This window comes from Pipistrellus hanaki (assembly GCF_964339955.1).
Source record: "Pipistrellus hanaki genome assembly, chromosome: 17".
In the NCBI taxonomy this organism is placed as follows: Eukaryota; Metazoa; Chordata; class Mammalia; order Chiroptera; family Vespertilionidae; genus Pipistrellus; species Pipistrellus hanaki.
This window is the reverse complement of record NC_140519.1, coordinates 25,077,759-25,097,070: the sequence shown is the minus strand read 5'-3', so window position 1 is coordinate 25,097,070 and position 19,312 is coordinate 25,077,759. Positions and strand designations below refer to the sequence as shown.

Sequence of the window (19,312 nt, the reverse complement as noted above, 5' to 3'; positions counted from 1 at the left end):
AATTTGATTATTGATAGGAGTTATATTCATAATCACCAAAACCTAAAGAAAGCCCAAATTCCCTTCAAAGAGCAAATGGATAAACAAATTGTGTTAGTCAGTAATGAAAAGAAATGAATGATTTATATATGCCATAACTTAGATGGGCCTCAAGGGTGTTATACTGAAAGAAAAAAAAAATCTAATCTCAAAATATTAAACACTGCATTACTCTCTTTTATATTACATCCTCAAAATGTCAAAAGTATAGTGATGGAGAATAGATCAGAGGTTGCCAGGGTTAGCGTTGGTGTTAGGTATAATTATAAATGGTTAGCACAAAGATCTTTTTTGGAGGTGATCTGTATCCTGATCATGGTTCAAGTTAGATGAATTTATGCATGCTATGAAATTTGATAGTTAGATAAATCCACACATATGATAAAAAAAAAATAACTAAACATACACACACTTAAAAGGGGGAAAAAACTGGTGAAAGGGGAAATAAGGTCTGCTGCTTAGTTAATAGTATTGCACCAATGTCAATGTCCTGGTTTGATAACTGTCCTAACATCTATCTATCTATCTATCTATCTATCTATCTATCTATCTATCTATCTAAAAGCCTAAGAGACCAAACAACTAGTTGCCATGATGTACACTGACCACCAGGGGGCAGATGCTCAATACCCTTTGGTGGCCAGTGTGCTCCCACAGCAAGAGCGCTGCTCAGCTGATCAACGGGCACCAGACACAGGGCTCACAGCTGGCAAGCTCTGCTGTGGCAGCGGAAGAGACTGGGTGTGACCCCGCAGCAGGCACAGCAGAGCTGGGATGAGCAGGAGCAGCAGGCAGTGTTGGACTGCGGTTTCAGCCTGATCCCTACAGGGCCTGCAGGGATGGGCTGAAACCAGCAGTCTGACATCCACTAAGGGGTCCTGGATTGGGAGGGGGCACAGGCCAGGCTGAGGACCCACCCATGCAGGAATGTGTGCACTGGGCCTCTAGTAGTTAAATAAGACGTTATCATTGAGGGAAGCATATTTCTCCAGTTTCTATATGAGTTTTTTAAGAACAAGGGCCCATTAAAATAATGCATATTAAGTACATTTTAGTGATAATGGGAAGAAAAAATGAGGGGACTAGAAGGAGAGGGAGATATTTCAGAGTATATTTAAATCCTGGATTTATAATTTTCTTGGAGGTACACTACCAAGAAAACCTTTTGTTACTGTGTATACACACTGTGAGGTCAAGAATGAATTATTAGTCTTTTCTGGATCTCTCAGTGACTAGCATAGTGATGTGTATACAAGGGGTTTCACGTACTCACAACTGTAAAACCTACTTTTGCCCCACCCTGTATAATTAGGTTCACAATGAACATTCATTCATTCTATTATTAGACAAATAACAACTACTGAACATATCTATTTCATAGTTGAACTCCATAAATCAAATAATCCTAAATTTGCAAGTGTTTAGGGATAGAAATGTTGACATTTTGTAAATACATACTTTATATTGAGGTTTGATATATCTCTCTGCCGTTACATCATGTCCAACTCTGTGGATGTGACTGCCCATCTACTCATGAATTCAGTGGGAAATAGCAAATGGTAAATTCAATGGGTATTTTAATAAACAGGTAGATATAAAGGAGATGACTCTGAAAAGTTCACATAACTTGAAAGCATTATTGAAATACCTTGGAAGAAGGTTTTCTAAAAGGACACTCTTCGGTAGTTTTTCTCAGCTCTGAACCCTGTGGTTCTTCTGAAAACAGGATAAGTAGTTTTTTTTATATTCCTGACAAGAAAGGCAGGTATTTTCCTCGTGGTGTTATAGGAAAGTCAAACGCGTAATGATTACCCTGCTGCCATATTCAACAGGAAGTGTCTTCCCTTTGCTATGAACAGCATGTCTTCTGTATTGTCTCCTGCCTGAGCTGCTGGAAAACATGAGCTGATTACAGGAACAGGTGGTTTGGCATGCCCTGTATGACAAAATTAATTGAGCAATAAGTTTTTAAAATGCAAGAATTCTGTCAGGCATGGTGAAAATGGAAAGTCAGATGGATTTGAGAGAGAGCTGCTCATAAAAATTAAAAAAAAGAATCTATTTTTTAAAATTGCTCTTCTAAATTTTATTTTTAAAGATGCCTCTTTAGCCAAAACCAGTTTGGCTCAGTGGTAGAGAGTCAGCCTGCGGACTGAAGGGTCCCAGGTTCGATTCTGGTCAAGGGCATGTACCTTGGTTGCGGGCACATCCCCAGGAGGGTGTGTGCAGGAGGCAGCTGATCAATGTTTCTCTCTCATCAATGTTTTTAGCTCTCTATCCCTCTCTCTTCTTCTCTGTAAAAAATAAATAAAATATCTTACCATTGCCCCCCATATGTACACAGATAATAATTTAATAAAAAAATAAATTAATTTTAAAAAATAAATAATAAAAAATAATTTTAAAAATCAATAAAATATATTTTTAAAAATGCCTCTTTAATCTGGGCAACTGTCACTTACCTAGTCCCTCCTCCCACACATCTTTGATGAGAAAAACCAAGCTTTAGATTCACTTATGGTACACATCTTAGCCTGAGTCTACCAAAAACCAGAGCCTGATCTAAGAGGGAGTATGTACGTGGTTTATTCGGGGAGCAGGAATGGCAGACAAAATGGGAGGCCTGCCAGCCCAGGGTGCTCTCTCAATCTGGCCACCATTGAGAACAGCTGGAGCTGACAGGCCTAAAAAAGGGAAGAAGAGAGCTTTAATTCAATGATTCTGATCCTCCTTGTCAAGGGTGATCCTATGGGTAAATAGTCCAGGGACAGTGATTAGGAGGAAAAACTGCAGCTTCAGCAAAGTGCTATTTGGTTCCCCTTTGTGCAAAGCCAATGGACTCAGTAAGGGCTAGAGTGAAGTTGGACTGGAGGCTGGGAGACAGGACACAATGAAGTGAGGTGAGTCAAGCAGGATCACTTCTCAGTCATTTAAAACCTTAGGGCATGATTTTTGATATTTTTGGATTTATAGAGACAATTTTACAAATGCTCAAGAAAGATCATGCTTGTGTTAATGAAGAAAACAACAACATTGAAACCTGTAAAGAATTTTTGTGAGTTTATTTGAGCCAAACTGTCGACATATGCAGGGAAGCAGAACCTCAGTGAATTGAGATAATGCTCCAAAGAATGGCAGGTTACATTTCTATTTATACATTGCAATCAAAGGAGGGACATAGGTGAGTCACATGAAATTCATTGGTGACGGATTAAGGAGGTGGGATAAAGCAAAGCTGTGGGAAACCCCTGGGATTGGATAAAAAGTAAAATGATGGACACATACTTAGATGGGTACAGGAACAATTAACATGATAATGAAGGAACTTGAGGCATCTGTCCTGGCGCCCACCACATTTGGTTGTGCCCCAGGGGCTCCAGAAAAAAAAGGGAAGTTACAAGTTACCCAAACATCTCACAGATATGTTATCTTAGAGGCAAAAAGGCCAGTAAAGAAGATCTAAGTTGATCTTCGTCAGGGAAAATAGCCTAGGTAGGACATGACTACCCACTATAACCTGTTTGTAGTTAAATATTTAATTTTCAAACCATCTTTTGTGGTTATTTTAGGTCTCTGAGTTTGCAAGACTGCCATGCAGGCCTCCCCTGAGCTTGTCAGGTTAGCATGTGGCTCCTTTCGTCCATACTTGTCTGTGTGTGAAGTTAATCAATAAATAAATTCAACCTTCTCATGCAGCTATTGACAAGCAGACTGCTTGATGTTAGGAATCTCAGCTTTGCCTTCTAGAAACTCACACTTCAAAGGCTACTCTGAACTACACAGTATATTATCAGCTTCAAGTCCATATTAAGGGACTTAGTTAGTTCTAACCCAAATAGTATTTTAATATAAGACCAGTGGCAATTCAGTCATGGGCAGTTGACATCTTTTCCTAGACTGGAAATCTGAGGTTATTTAATGACTTAGGATGCTAGGAAGTGGAAATGGCCATGTCTAGATAACATGGATTTTGGAGGCTGACAAACATGGTGTCTGCGATCAGCTCAACAGCTCACTAGCTGTGAGCTTCATAATTGACCAGACTCTTCTGGCAAAGATTCTTCATAGGTTAAAGGGTGTGAATAACACTACCTTTATAAAGTGTCTTGGAAGACCCCCCAAAGAAAGTATATAAACCATTTTACCTAGTACCAATATATTCTAGGTAGAAAATTGTTATTAATTCCTTTTACCTAATCATGTGCATTTATTCCATGGGACTGAGTGGCAGAGGCCAACCTTGAAACTACTCACATACACTGGCATACCTCAGTTCCATGGACTGCCCCTCAGCTACCATTCAAAACCAGGTCAGAAGTTTGAGTCTGGGTGGGATAACACTTTTTTTTAAAAATGTCAGGCAAGGGTACTTTTAATTCTGGGTAATGGTAAAACCACAGAAGGATGTAGATTGTCTTCTGTTATTTATGAAACATGCTAAAAATTATGCCATAAACCATAAATTAAGAAAAACTGCCCTATAAGTTTCAATTAAATCTTACATTGCTTTTAATATTTAATACATCATTATAAATAAACCACAAAAGAAATTTTGGGAAAAGCCTATAAGAGCATGTTAGATTTTTACTAGTATTATTTTTCTTCAAATCCATCCTCTAAAATAAAGCAGGAAATCACTTAGATTATCCTTTATGACATAGTGCAGTGAAGGCGAGGGGTAGGGGGCATGCGGGAGCAGGGTGGTGTAGGGGGGTTAATGGTGGGAAAAAGGGAACATCTGCAATTTATTCAACAATAAAGATAAATTTTAAAAACACAAAATCAAGTTACACTGACCATTGATGTTACTCAATTGAGTCTAAAACACAGTATATAATTTTAGTTCATAAATTACCAGTATAGCTCAAATTATATCCTGAAAGAATGTACATGCCTGATTATCTCTTGATTTATTTTGTGATTTTAAAGAAAATTGGCTCAGAGGCACTCGTTGATAATAAATGTGTTATGGCACCAAAGAGAGATCTGTGCAGCAGAATGATCAACTGAAAACAAGCAAAGTATTAGAATTTTTAATATTTAATTACATTCATAATTATCAGTTGTCAGCCAACAAAGATGCATTTTCAGCTGAGCCTGTGTGGCATATGGTGTGTTCATGGTAAGGATGTTTATTCTTGAATATATATATATGAATGATGAGGTTCATATTCTTATATATGATATGTACAACTCTAAGTATAGATTAATGAATCAAAATTTAGACTGATGAGTTAGATTGGCACAGAATAACCACCTTGATGGGATTATTATAAACTAACTAGAGGCCTGGTGCACAGATTTGTGCACCAGTGGGGTCCCTCAGCCTGGCCTGCACCCTCTCGCAATCCAGGACCCCTTGGGGGATGTCAGACTGCCACTTTTGGCCCAATCTCCCCAGGCCAGGATGAGGGACCCCACTGGTGCATGAATCCATGCATCAGGCCTCTAGTATGCATATAAGATCTTTGGCTAATTTCTTCTTCCCATTCCCTTACCCCTCCCCGCTTCCCTCTGAGATTCATCAGTCTGTTCCATGTTTCTATGCCTGTGCACTGAGTGTCTACCCCCTGTTGGTCAATGCACATCATTGCTACCAGTTGAACAGTCACTTAGGCTTTTATATACATAGATGAGAGTCAAGATTAAAAAGCACATGAAGCAATTTGAAGTTGCTTTGGCAGTTGCTCTACTGAACTGAGCAGAGCAATCAAAATACAATAGAAAAATTGGGAGCCATGTTGGGGTTATTGAGCATGAAACTGAGATGATGCCAGTGATATTTTTGGAGGTTTTATGACCAGAGGATCAAAGTGCATTATTGGGGTGCTGCTTGGAACCTGTGATGTAACTAGGGGCAGGGTTTGAGTGCAAGTGGTTTACTTGAAGACAATTCTGGGAAGCACTGGTAGTGACAGGGAAATGGGCAGGTAAGGCAGTCCAAGAGCATATGTTAATGAGTAGGTTACCACTGTGGGCAACTGGGACTCCAGCCTGCCAGGGAGTAGAGAGCACATTTCAGAATTATTTAATGTGAGGCAGATAGGATATTTATCCTCCTACTCCCCCTTGTTACTGGCAGAGGACAGACCCAGGACATTAGTCCTCAGCCTTGCTGCCCTGTACATGAGAGAAAACCCTTAGCTTGTACCAGAGCATGTATGACAAGGGGCCATAGGCTCACACTCGTCCTGAAGGTGCTTTAGATTCTCTGTGTTTATTCTCCTTCCTTTCAAGTTAAGGGCAGCCCAGCCATTTCTGACTACTTTACAAGTAAGAAGTTTCTGAATGTAACTGGCTGTTGCTAGCATAGCCACTGAGAAAAAAATGATTCAATTTTTTTCTTAGGAGTTTGAAATAACCCTGGCACATTAGGCAGCCAACCCTGGGTCCCCTTAGGTAGTCTTCCTTCCCCACTCCATGCCTTGGGAAGGGACAGATTTCCTGAGAATTCACACCTCCCCGAAAGAAGTTGGATTCCCTGTCCCTGGAGTTACCTCATATACTTAGATATGGTGCCTTTTAAAGGAAAACCCCTCTCTTTATGGGCATCACACCCATGCCCAGTGAGATGATATGCCAAGTTGGCTCAATTTCACTGAAAGGTGATCTCATCTTGGCCTGTGGCTTTAAATACTGTAATGGCTCCCGAATCATCCTGAGACTTTAGAAAGAGAAGAAAACATATTAAGGAGATGAAAATTTCAGAACACAGTCCTTTATCAAATGTAAGGGATAAGAAAAGGATAAGATCCTAGCATGGCCCCTAAGCTTCTAGCTTAAATGACTGAATGAATGGTGGTATGGATTATCAGTATAGGACAGTGATTGCCAAACTCATTAGTCAACAGAGCCAAATATCAACAGTACAATAAATGAAATTTCTTTTGAGAGCCGAAAACTGACTTCTGTGCATGGGCCATGAAGTTTCAATCACACTGTACGTGCGTGCATGCACATAGCATTTTGTGGAAGAGCCACACTCAAGGGGCCAAAGAGCTGCATATGGCTCTCAAGCCGCAGTTTGCTGACAATTGGTATTGGAGATGGGACAAATTTAGAGGCAATAAGGTGTTTTGAATATGTTTGTTTTCATATACCCGTGGGAAATTTGGAAAGCAGATGGACATATGTGTAAGCAGATGGACATACAGTTTCAGATCTCTGGTGAGGGTTGGAGTGGGAGGTACAGATTTGGAAGTCACCAAACAGGAGAAGTCATAGGGTTAACCAGATCGAACATTGATAGAGGAGTATTATCAATTGAATTGTGTTCCCCTAAAAGATGTTGGAGTCTTAATGCTCTGTGCCTGTGAATGGGATCTTACTTGGAAACAGAATTAACATCTTTGAAAATGATCAAGTTAAAATGAGATGGTAGGGTGGGTCTTAATCCAATATGACTGTGTTTATTGAAAGGAGAAATTTGGACACAAACTGACACAGAGAGAGAGAAAGAGAGAGAATACACCAGATGAGGATAAAAGCTGAAATTAAGGTGATGAATCTACAATCTAAGAAATAGCAAGTTTGCCAGCAAACCAGAAGCCAGGAGAAAGGCACTAATAGAGTCTCCTTCACAGCTTTCAGGAGAAAGCAACCTTGCCAGCCCTTGAGCTCAGACATCTAGCCTCCAGAATTGGTGGACAGTAAATTGCTGTTGTTTAAGCTACCAGTTTGTGTACTTTGTTAAAGCAGCCCTGAGAAACTAATAGACACAGGTAGATAGATAAATGCATGGAAGAGCGAATGATTATTGGTAATGATTGAACAAATACTATCAGTTCAAAAACAAGTTTGCCAGTCAGAGAAGCAGAGAGGCTATTCTAAGAAAAGAACGAGCTGATGACAAGGCACAATTATAAGAAAGGTAACACCAGCAGCTTGCTCTGGGCTGGTCAACAAGCTATAGCTGTGGCGTGGTACAGGAGCATGGGGTTTTTTTTCATGGAAGTTTCTGTAAATTGCACTGTAGCACACTTCATCTTATACCTACTAATAGAGAGAAATCAAAGACTCAGAAGGATGATTAAATCAGTTTTGTGTTTTAAAATGCTACTGTTCTGTAAATATAGTGGCAATGGCAGCAGTTTTTGAATGTACCAAAAGTATCCCATTAAAATAATCAGAGCAAAATTGAAGAATCATGGGCAATCCTATATAATAAAAGTATAATATGCAAATAGACCAAACAGCGGAATGACCAATTGGTGGGGGGCGGGGCCGACGAGCAGGTGGCAACAGGCCAGCCAAGGGATGTGCCAGTGGGCAGAGACAGGGATGCTGATGGGGAGCAGGTGGCAACCAGTGGCGGTAGAGGAGTGTTGGAGGGGTGGGGCTGGCACTGTCCCCTGATCCCCTGTCTGGTTCCTCCTACAGAGGGAGGCAGGTGGTGGCAATGGCAGGGTTATGGGAGTGGCTCCATCCCTGATCCCCTGTTTGATCAGTTCCTGCAGAAGGAGGCTGGGTGACAGCAGCAGTGGGGACAGTGTCATCCCTGTCAGTAGAACATTCCCTGAGGACTTCCAGACTGTGAGAGGGCACAGGCCTGGCTGAGGGACTCCCCCCACACACAGTGTACAAATTTTCATGCACTGGGCCTCTAGTGTATATAATAAAATTCAGTGCTGAGATTCTCCCATAATTACCCAGGAACAAATTAGTTACAGCTTATAAGAGCCTCATGATATCTGCAACTACATAGGCAAGGCAGAGGCAGAGGGAAGGCCTTGAGATGAGGAGAACCTCCAAATCCCCAACAGGCACTCACTGCAAAGTGCATTGGGCCAAATTAGAGGAGCAATAGAGACTAGAAGTGTGTTCTCAATGATTCAATGCAAGAGTGAGCCAAAGGGGACTGTAAGGCAATAAGGGTTTATGCTGTTAAAGCTGAGTCATCCCTAACAAACTGAAGAGCCTTCCACAAGCCTCCACACTAAGGAGAATCTGCAGGAATAGATTTCAAATTGAGCAAAACAGGGACAACCACAAGCAATGAAAGAAGGAAGGGGCAGGGGAACAGAGGCAGCTGATCTCGGAAAGTTAACAAGGGATGTTGTTTTTATCACTTCATGAGAACAAGGGAGGAAGGCCTTTGAAGTTTTGACACCAATAAAGCTCTTAGCCCACTTAACCCCTCCTGAAAGTATATGAAGATTAAATTAACCAATTTTTAAAACCTGTCAATGAGAAAATTTTCAAAATTATTATGAGAAAAAATGAATAAGAAAAATGGTGATTTTTCTACAGATAATGAAAGTATACCAGAAAAACACATGTAGAAAACAGATAAAAACAAATATTTCAAAATGACCTGGAATAATTTAAGAAAATTATAAAAGCCATGAAAGAACAATATAAATCATGATTAGAAAAAGTGAGAAAATAGCCCGGCCAGCTTTGATCTCCAGTGGAGGTGCAAATTGTTCTCTTTCTCTCTCTCCTTCTCTCTCTCTCTCTAGTAATCAATAATAAACATATCTTCTGTTGAGGATTTTTTTTTAAAGAAATGAGGAGAAAAGCTAACATTTAAGAAAATGATATAACTCAATATAGAATTCTCATTTTTAAAAACAATTAGGTCAGAAATGAAAATTCAACTCGAATTTTGACACTATTCAAACACCATAATTTGAAGATTTATAAAAGATGAAAAGGGGGAAAACTCTTTATATGAAAATCAACTTGAGATTAAAAATATTCAGAGAATCTAATAGATATAGGACATACAGAAGATAGAACATAAATAAATAGGAGACCCCAAAGAAGAAACAAAGCAATGGATCTGAGAAGAAATACTAAACACGGTAGTTCAAAACCACTTGAAACTGCATATTGAAACTTGAATCTATAAAATGAAGAGGCATACCACATTTTGGGAAACTGGATGTAGAACAACCAATATCAATATATATTCTAATAAAATCATAGTTCTTAAAAAGAAACAAAATATTTTTTTTAGATATCCAAGCAAAAAAAATAAGTAGCTTATAAGAGAAGGAATATAAGATTGTTATCAGACTTTCCTACAACACTTTATGCAATAAAGTAACAGATTTAACATGCTCAAATAAATAAATTGCAGATCTTGGATCTTGCACAGCATATGCATGGATTTTACAACTATCCAACCGGACCCTCCAGTGAAAAAGTTGCCCAGGCTTTTCTGTTCTCTCACTTCCTTGCTGTATCCCCACTATTATCCTTCTCTCTTGGCATCCGAGAGCCTTTGTACTGGGTAGGTTCAGTTCTTTCCCATATCCTAGAAATGGTCCCCCAATGTCCAAGTGAAGTTGTGAGACTTTAGGGTCTACACAGCAAAAGAAACCTTATCTTCGCCCAAGACAAGATTGATGACCATGTGCTGTTATAAACATGCCAGAAGTCAGAGAACTGTGTCCCTGAGCACCTTTTTAAGAGATCTGCTAGCTTCAGACAACCAAACATACTGTGAAGATATTGACATTAGGGCTGAGAAGTAGTCTAGCCAATAAGAAAGAAGGGTGGCAGATTCAGAATATCAGTATTTTCAATCCCTAAAGAGTGAGTGGGCCGAGGATATGATCATTTGTGGATAATGACACAATAAAAGAGAACATTAGTGCCTCCTCAAGAAAGTATCCCTCGAGGAAGTCCTCAACATCACCTGTTAAAAATGACCAAGCTTGAATCTGATCAAAACTCTAATACTACCCACATGAAGAAAATACACAGAACAGAAACGTTAACCACTCCACACGAATACAATCATCAAAATCAAGACAATAAAAAATATGCAAGAAAAGAAAACAGAAGGGGAATTTATGGTGTAAAAAAGACTTAAGAGACATATCAAATACTCATCATGTGTGGGCTTTGTTTGGATTGTATTTCAAACAAACTGTAAAATAATATATAATCAGGGAAAAAATGAACACTGAGTATTTAATAATATCAACACTGTCCTTATATTGTAAGTATAATAATGGTATTGAATTTTTGTTTGTAAATCTTCTTAATAAAATACATCCAGATGAAATAACATGATGTCTGGGAGTTGCTCCAAAATAATCTGGTGGCAGGGAGTAAAAATACAAAGGAAAAAAAGATTGGGAATGTATTGATAATTACTTAATCTAGATGAAGTGTATAGTGGATTCAATACACTATTGCTCTTTCTCCTTTGGCATATGCTTGAAATTTTTAATGATAAGTTTTTAAAAGGCGTGAGGAGTATTTACAAACCCATGCAGTATAGTCCTTAGACTTGTGTTGTGCCCCAGGAGAAATCCATCTTCTGAACACTGCTGAGCACATAGGGAAACTGACCCCAGCATGTGTGTGTGTGTGTGTGTGTGTGTGTGTGTGTGTGTGTGTGTGTTGTGTGTGTGTGTGTGTGTGTATAGATTTTAAAAATAGCAAATCTCTTTTTTTTCAATTCTTATTTTCTTTATGGGTTAATCTCTTCTACACCCAAGTTTCTAACACATTTCACCTCACTCTTCCTATTGCAATTCAATGGAATGCTTTTAGTGAAGACTACAATTGCAGTGCCTTCTCTGAGTGAACATTTAAGAATAAGGAAACTCAAATAGTTAACGTTGGGCCTGGAAAAAAAAGCCACTAGAGTCATTGTTTCTTGTGTGTGCTGGTATATGGTGTCTTGCATTTTTTAAAAAAATAGCCTTGGTGTTTGAATGATAAATTATCACTCATCTCTTTCTTATTCCCCATGTTTTCTTTCTAGATATTTCCACACAATATACTTAGGTATTCGAAGCCGACAGAGTGGGGAGAATGACAGATGGAGGTTTTACTGGAAAATGGTGTATGAGTATGCAGATGTGAGTATGCTGCATTTGCTAGCCACCTTTCTGGAAAGTGCTCCACAGCTGGTCCTGCAGCTCTGCATTATCGTACAGACTCATAGCTTACAGGCCCTCCAAGGTAAGGGCTTGCGATTTGGTTTCTAAATTTGGGGAAAGACTGACTGGCTACTTTTGTCACATCCAAGGAACTGTTCTAATACTCTTTGTTGATACAGGCCATGGTGCTTCCCACTATATGCCCGCTGGTATGGCACTGAATTTGGGAATGATGCGTATTTTGTTCTTGGCCATCTCTTGTCAGCTCTAATTTACAGAAAGACATTTGTTTTGGCCTTCTGTGTAGGAAAAATGAATTTTATGATTTTGTACTTAGCCACTATGAAAATACAGTCAACTAAGGCTTTCTGGTTTGTATTGCTAGAGTAATATTTTTTTATAAGCTGAATAAGAGTCATAGCTCTTTCTGTCTCTCTAATATCTACTTATACATATGAATATTAGAGTACTCTCTACCTTTTTTTTTTTTTTTTTTTTTTACTTTAAGATCCAGAGATTAAAATAAAATGGTAGGGATTAATTTAGTATTTTTAAAAGGACACCTAGAAAAAAAGTCAATATTTAACGATATGTTGTTTTTATACTACTAAGTTTTGTAAAGTGAATATCATTGTCAGATTAATATTTTCATGTTTTGCTGTGTTCTTTGATAATCTGATTAGTAGTACTCTCCCATTTGTGACAGATTTGCTCTGATGTTTCTGAAGGCCTGATGCTCAAATCTTCTCTAGAAGCAGAAAGATTAGACAGACCAGTGGTAGACAGGAGAATAAAGAAGTAGATGGGTGATGGATAGAAAGAGTTTCCTTGCAATGTGAAAACCCGTAATTGAATAGATGTTATTAAACAGTCACACACTATGCTCATTTTGTTTCCATTTCAGCATGTCTGGGCCATGCTCTAACTTGAGACTTGATCGGGTTGGCCTGGAGAATCTCTAGAATACATTTATAAATTTTCATAATAAGAAGCACATTAGCTTAGACTGAGTGCTTTAAGTGGGGATTGGGGAGGCATATTATAGGTAAAGGAAGATGGAGGGTGTCTTGTAGCCAGTTACCCATTTATTTATGAATTCCTGATTCAAGCCTAGCTCCACGCTGAAGTTGCTTTGGTCTAAGATGTTTGAAGAAAACTCCAAAAAGATCCATGGGTGTGATTCTCAAGTGTCAGAAAGCAAATTGGAAGAAAGAGAAAGTGGAGTGTTTGAACAGAAATAGGAGAGAAAATGTGGGAGAAGGCAAGGCTTATTATCAACTAGTTGTGAGTGACTATGTTTCGCAGTGAAAGCTGCACAAGTTGGTTCTTGCTTTGGTTTTCTCGTTTCTTGCTGTGAGATCTTGTGCAAGTCACTTAATCTCTCTGGGCCCCAGTTTCTCACATGTAAAGGTCACAAGCTAAACTACATGACCATTCTTTCATGTTTGCATCAATACATGCCTAAGAAACCCATAGGGCCAGCATGCATTAGAAAATGAGCATACAACTTGAAAAGCAACATGGAGCAAAATCTCTGTCAAAGAGTCCAATACTCATCTCTAGAACAACTTGGCCCCTCATAGTTACACAGTGAAAACTCTCTGGAAAAGGAAAACCCAAGGACAAATGTAGAGGGTTGCTAACCACCTTCCTGTGGCCCAAGATTACTAAGTGTCTCTACTAATTGTCTCAATTATTTAGAAAATCACGAAGAAATTTTTATCCTAAAGAGGATGGAGATAGAGGAGGAAAGGTGGCGGGGGGGGGGGGGGGTGTGGGTGTCTAAGAAAATGAGATCATCTTTCATTTTGAGAGTTTTATATAAAATTTTATACCAAAAAATAAATAGAAAAAAGATCATCTTTAGTTTTTATCAGACTATTAACCCAAAACATAGGGATCAAAATGTATGTTGCTTAGCGTTGCAGCTCTTTCCTGACAACCACATATTCCCAACTTACCTACTAAGCTCAAATTTGCATTAGGTTTGCTACAGACTTTGGGAACCAGACCTCATCCCTGGCCAAGGCAAGTCTTGATGTCAACACCAGGAAGTCCTAGGGAAATTATGTTTCATATCACTCCCATGGTGGTCAGACAGGTTGCTACAAAGATCACTAAGATCGATGCAAGTAATGGAGCACACGATGAAGAATAAGCTCGCTAGGTGAATCTTACGGCTGCCACTTTTTAACAAGGAAGGTGGGCAGAAAGCTGTATTAAAAAAAAAAACCAAAGAGTGGAAATACCTGACAGTGAACAATAACATCTACACACCCCCTGAAAATAACCTCAGGCAATGCTATAGAAAACCTTTTCCATTGCGAAAAGAAACCTGTCTTCAGAAAGAGCTTCTAAATTCAATAATCCTCCTCTGATAGATGACAGAGGAGCCAGCTTATAAATTAAATTGATATGAATGATAAGAACAGAGCTTTTCCCCTCTAGGAAAAGAAAAACTAATGTGATGGAACCTAGTCTGACTTATATTCTTATACATCTTTATGGTCAAAGATGCCTGAAATTTATATGTAAAAACACAGCTTGCGTAGTGAATACCAATAATCAGCGGCATGACACCTGTGGAGAATTTGCAAATGGCTCTGAATTAAAATCTCCAAAATATTCTTATTTAGCAAATAGAGAGTGGTCCCAGGTCTGCAAGTCATTTCCGTGTGTGACTATGCCTAAAATTATTTTTTTAGGATAGAAAGAAAATTGCTTTTTTAACCCGACTGTTAGCCATCTACTACTCGCTGAAGGATACGCTTTGAAAACCAATAAGAAAATCAAACAAGAGATATGACATTTAAAAACTTTTCTTTAAAAATTATATTCTTCTTAAGGAAGGTGATGTAGCCCTGCAATAATACCGTTAACTGTGGAAACCTTTTCTCCGCTCTCCTTACTTATTGAATAATTAAATCAGAGGCAGCTCCTTGTGCTGCAGGCTGACAGGTTCCATGGAGAACTGTTCAAGGGTAATTGTCTCTCAGTTTGTACTGTTCCAGGAAGGACAGATTGGTTCCTGTTCTGAAACCAGCAATCAGGGAAGAGTGGGACTTTGAATGTGAATGCAATTTTTTTTCATGCCACACTTGTCCCTTAGACAGAACTGCTGCATTTCCCCTAGGAACATCCAACTCCGAGTATAAAAAAACACTCAAAGAGTTCCAATAGTCCATGCACCGCTAAGATGGCACAGTAGATGATTCAGCACCTGGTATAGCATCCTGTGATCAGAGAGTTTCCAATTTATACTTTGTTATGGTTTTCCGGTCCAATCCAATATTCCCACCAGAAGAGGTGGGAGGGGTAGTGTGGAAGCAATGAAGAGAAGGATAAAGAGAGAGAATGAGAGAGAGAAGAGAGATTGGGGGGGGAGGGGGGGAGTAGACTGCCTGGTAAACAGAAATGGGCGCCGAAACTGGTTTGGCTCAATGGATAGAGCATCGGCTTGAGGACTGAAGGGTCCCAGGTTCGATTCCGGTCAAGGGGCATGTACCTTGGTTGCAGGCATATCCCCAGTAGGAGGTGTGCAAGAGGCAGCTGATCGATGACTCTCTCTCTCGTAGATATTTCTAACTCTCTATCTCTCTCCCAACCAATCTGTACAAAATCAATAAAATATATTTTAAAAAAATAAAATAAAAAATAAACAGAGATGGACAATGGAACTCCTGTTAGTCTCCATGTAGAGGACACATGAACAGGAAGATATGGTCCAAGACCTGTCAGTCCCGTTTGCAAACAACATCTCAGACCCATCTAACACCTTTGATTTTATCTAAATGGTGAAAGCAAAGATAGGAAGATATGTGTCCACCTTCTATAGACTGACCTTTGCATAGTCCTGAGAATCTGTAAAATGAGCAAGCTGGACTAAAGGGTTTCTAAAGTCACTGTAAGTTTTGTGAGTGTGTTCTCTGAACATTCAGTTTTGATTTTGTAGACCCAGCCTCCTATAGTTGGCAGAAAAGATACTACTCATTTACAAACAAGGGTCCACTCAAGCATGTCAAACTCGTGGCCAGCGGGCCGCATGCTTTGTTTAAATAACAAAGCATGCGGCCCGCTGGCCACGAGTTTGACATGCTTGGAGGCTTTCCCTAGCAACCTAGCAGTGCCGTGCTCCATGCAGTCCATGAGTGTTCTCCTTGGAGCAGCCTAGGGAATGCTGTGTAGGACCAGGGCATACCATGTAACCTTCACAAAGAGTGTGTAAACCACAGTCCAGGCTGCATTTAACAGTCACCTGGCTCTGACAGACAGGTGTGCATGCCCATCATGCAGAAACAATCCTTCCTTGTAGAGGAGCCATCTAGATAACACAAAAGAAACCAGGCCCTTACCAGACGCGAGTGGTTGCCAATCTACCAGCCCAAATGCTTCCACTTTTCCTTGATAGCTCTAGTTCATTTCCAGTCTCCACCTTTCTTACTCTCCTTGGAAAATCTCATTCTGCACTCTAAGTGTATTTAGCTGTCATGTATAGAGTGAGTTACGAACAAATGCCTTCCCACAGGAAGACTTTGCTAAGCAGGAAAGCATTCTTACACCTACTTCCATTCTGATTTCTTCGTATTCTAAAAACTCACGAGTTGCCCCTCTTGCCAACAGTTTATTGTGACAAATGTGTAAGAGAGAGAAGAGAAGGCTGAAAGAAGTTTCTAATTATTCTTGCCTTGCATTCTGTGAGACTGCTGAGGAAGTCAGAGTTAAAGGGGCTGTCCACATCATGTGGCAGACACTGACCCAGCTAACTGGGGTAACTAAGACACCCCTGAAGTGAGAAAACCATCTTATTTGTCATATCCTGATGAGGACTTTCAAGACAATCCTTGGACTTAGAGTTACTCAGCTTTCTGGTAAAGCAGGTAGAGCCACACCCAGCTACCTTTACTTGTCTCAGGTTAGAAGCTACCTTCAGACCCAAGTCCTTCCATCTCTGCCTCCTCTCTGCCTGTGCCTGAGTCCACCTCTGGATTTCTGCTGGGGAGGAAGAGGGTAGGCCCAAGTGCCAGTCTGTGAGTGGGACAGTGTCCCTTTAGATCTGCCTTCTATGCAGTTGCTATTTTTATTAGTCAATTCACACATTTATTGACGGTCTGTTGTGTGCATGATGGTGTGTGAAGCTCTGCAACATTTGACCTAAAAAAGCTCACTTCTTTTTAAAACTTATTTGATATTCTAAACAATGAGACAAAACATATTTAGAAACACTTAATTTATTTGGGTGTCTTCCAAAATGAGCTGTTCCATTTTCTACATGGAATAGTTTAGCACGAGAGGAGCCCTGAGAGCATATGTAGCTCCCCATCGCCACGAAGAGGCCACACAGCCTTTGCCTTACAGCTCATTATGGGGCAATTCTGACTGAGTCACAGACTCCATGTTGGAAGGGATGGTAAAGGGCAACATGACTCTGATCATTCCACCTTCACTACCCACATACGACCGCAGGTCCACCATCTCACCAGGAAGGCAGCTCGTAATAACAAAGATGGTAAAAGTTCTCCCCAAAATATTGTATTTTTAACACTTCTACATATTTGGGATAATTTAAATATTAACTTTTTATTCTCAATGACACCTGCTTTTGAAGATAAAATAGAAAACACATGTATACAAAAAGAGAAAATAAAAATCACCTTCCTGTCACTCAGGAATAATAAAAATCTTGCCACTGAAGAGTAATTAAGGATGACAGGTATTTTATTGCTTACAGTTATAAAACTTATTTTGTGTTTTAATATATTATGTTAAAGTAGAATTAAAAATTTTTGACAGCACATCATGAGCATATGCCACAATAAAATACATAATTCTACATCATTTCTAACCACTCCATAATATACCAACGTATGAATTATCCTTTTCCTTTCAACTAAGTCTCTGGTTTTGAAATCATATGTTAACATCTATATTTTCTATAATAAATAATATTATGATAAACACATTAAGAACTAAGTCTTTGCAAATATCCTTAAGTATCTTTTCAACAATAAGTACCTAAAAGTGTAATTACTAGATTCAGGGACATGTCAGGTTTGAAGGCTTTTGATCCATAATGTCAAACTGCCCATTTTAAAGTACATTTCTTAGGAAACATCCTACAGTGTCTCACATTTCTGGTCTAAATGCACAGGAGGTCAGTGAGGGCAATATATGTGACAAGGACTGAGGTTGGGGCAAATCTCTTGATATTTGGGAAGGAACTCTTAATGGTACCTATTTGAACATGAAGGGCTTAATTCCAAGAATTGTCTTAATTCCTTCCCTTGTAACCTCATTGTATCTGGCTTTACAAACTTGATTAAACCTAGTCTATTATTCGTAAGCTGCAGTATATCATTCGTGATAAAACAAAATGTTAAGAACAGCTTCAACAGAGACTTGTGATTTGAGTCAAAATAAAAGGAAAGCAGAAATAAATTTATCAAAACAGGACAAAATTCTGACTAAAGAAAATATGTAAAGAGCTAAATCACACACACACATAAATGTGAAACAGCAGCCTCTCCAGTGGACAGTTGTGATTTCTTTTTGGCTTTGTAAATAGGTTAAATTCCTCCCATACCATTCACTGCAAAGCCCTGTGGGGATGCAAGAAAGACAGCCTGTCCTCCCTCCCAAGTCCTGATAAATGTAGGAAGGGCACACAAACAAGGGTGATGCTAGTGATGACGATAGCACCCAAAGGCTATTACCCATGCCTTCCTGATAGCATGGAACCACCATACTTGGCACATAGTAGGCGATCAATGGATAGTTGTTAAATGAAAAAAGAATGGATGCCTGCTATGTGACAAATCCCTATGCTAGTTGTGATTCATTTAAAAAGGGGGGGTGGGGGGTGGAGGACATAGCTTTTGCTCTTAAATAATTCAATCTCATGGAAAAGAAAGACCAAAAATATTTATTATAACTCACTGTGCTATGTTCTATTGTTGGCCATGTTAAGGCCCTCTGGTGACACAGAATGAGCTTTTATGGGAAATGATATAAAGTAGAAAAGCCATGCTTTTTGAAAGAGATGGATATCAGGGAATGTTGGAAAATCAGGAAAGTTTTCATGAAAAAGGTAGCCTTAGGGCTGTGTCATCAATGAAGCCTGACATTTTGTCGTGTACTGTAAGGAAAAGGAGATTAAACGTAATATAAAACCAGCAAAAAGTTTGGTCCACATTTAAGTCTGTTCAGTAGTCCTGGTGATAATAGTGTCCTCAAAACAATGGGATAATGTGTGTTAGTTATAACACAAAATAAAGATATATTCCTCAGACTTGAAAGATCCCTCTAGGGTAAATCCTTGCACATTTGCTTTTTTAAAAAAGCACAATCCATTTTCCTGTATTTCTTACTTTTCAGCCTGTGTTTTGCATTGTTCAATACATGGGATTATCAATTAATAAATCAGCAAAATAGTA

General features: G+C 39.2%; 1 protein-coding gene across 1 annotated transcript in view; it reads left to right on the top strand.

Annotated features, from left to right (window-relative positions):
* Nucleotides 1-19,312, top strand: part of XKR4 (XK related 4) — a 262,353-nt gene that overhangs the window by 161,333 nt on the left and 81,708 nt on the right. Inside the window, exon 2 of the mRNA XM_084864907.1 lies at nt 11,765-11,964. Within this exon, the coding sequence (XP_084721033.1) occupies nt 11,765-11,964 (200 nt within the window). The remainder of the gene's footprint in view (nt 1-11,764; nt 11,965-19,312) is intronic.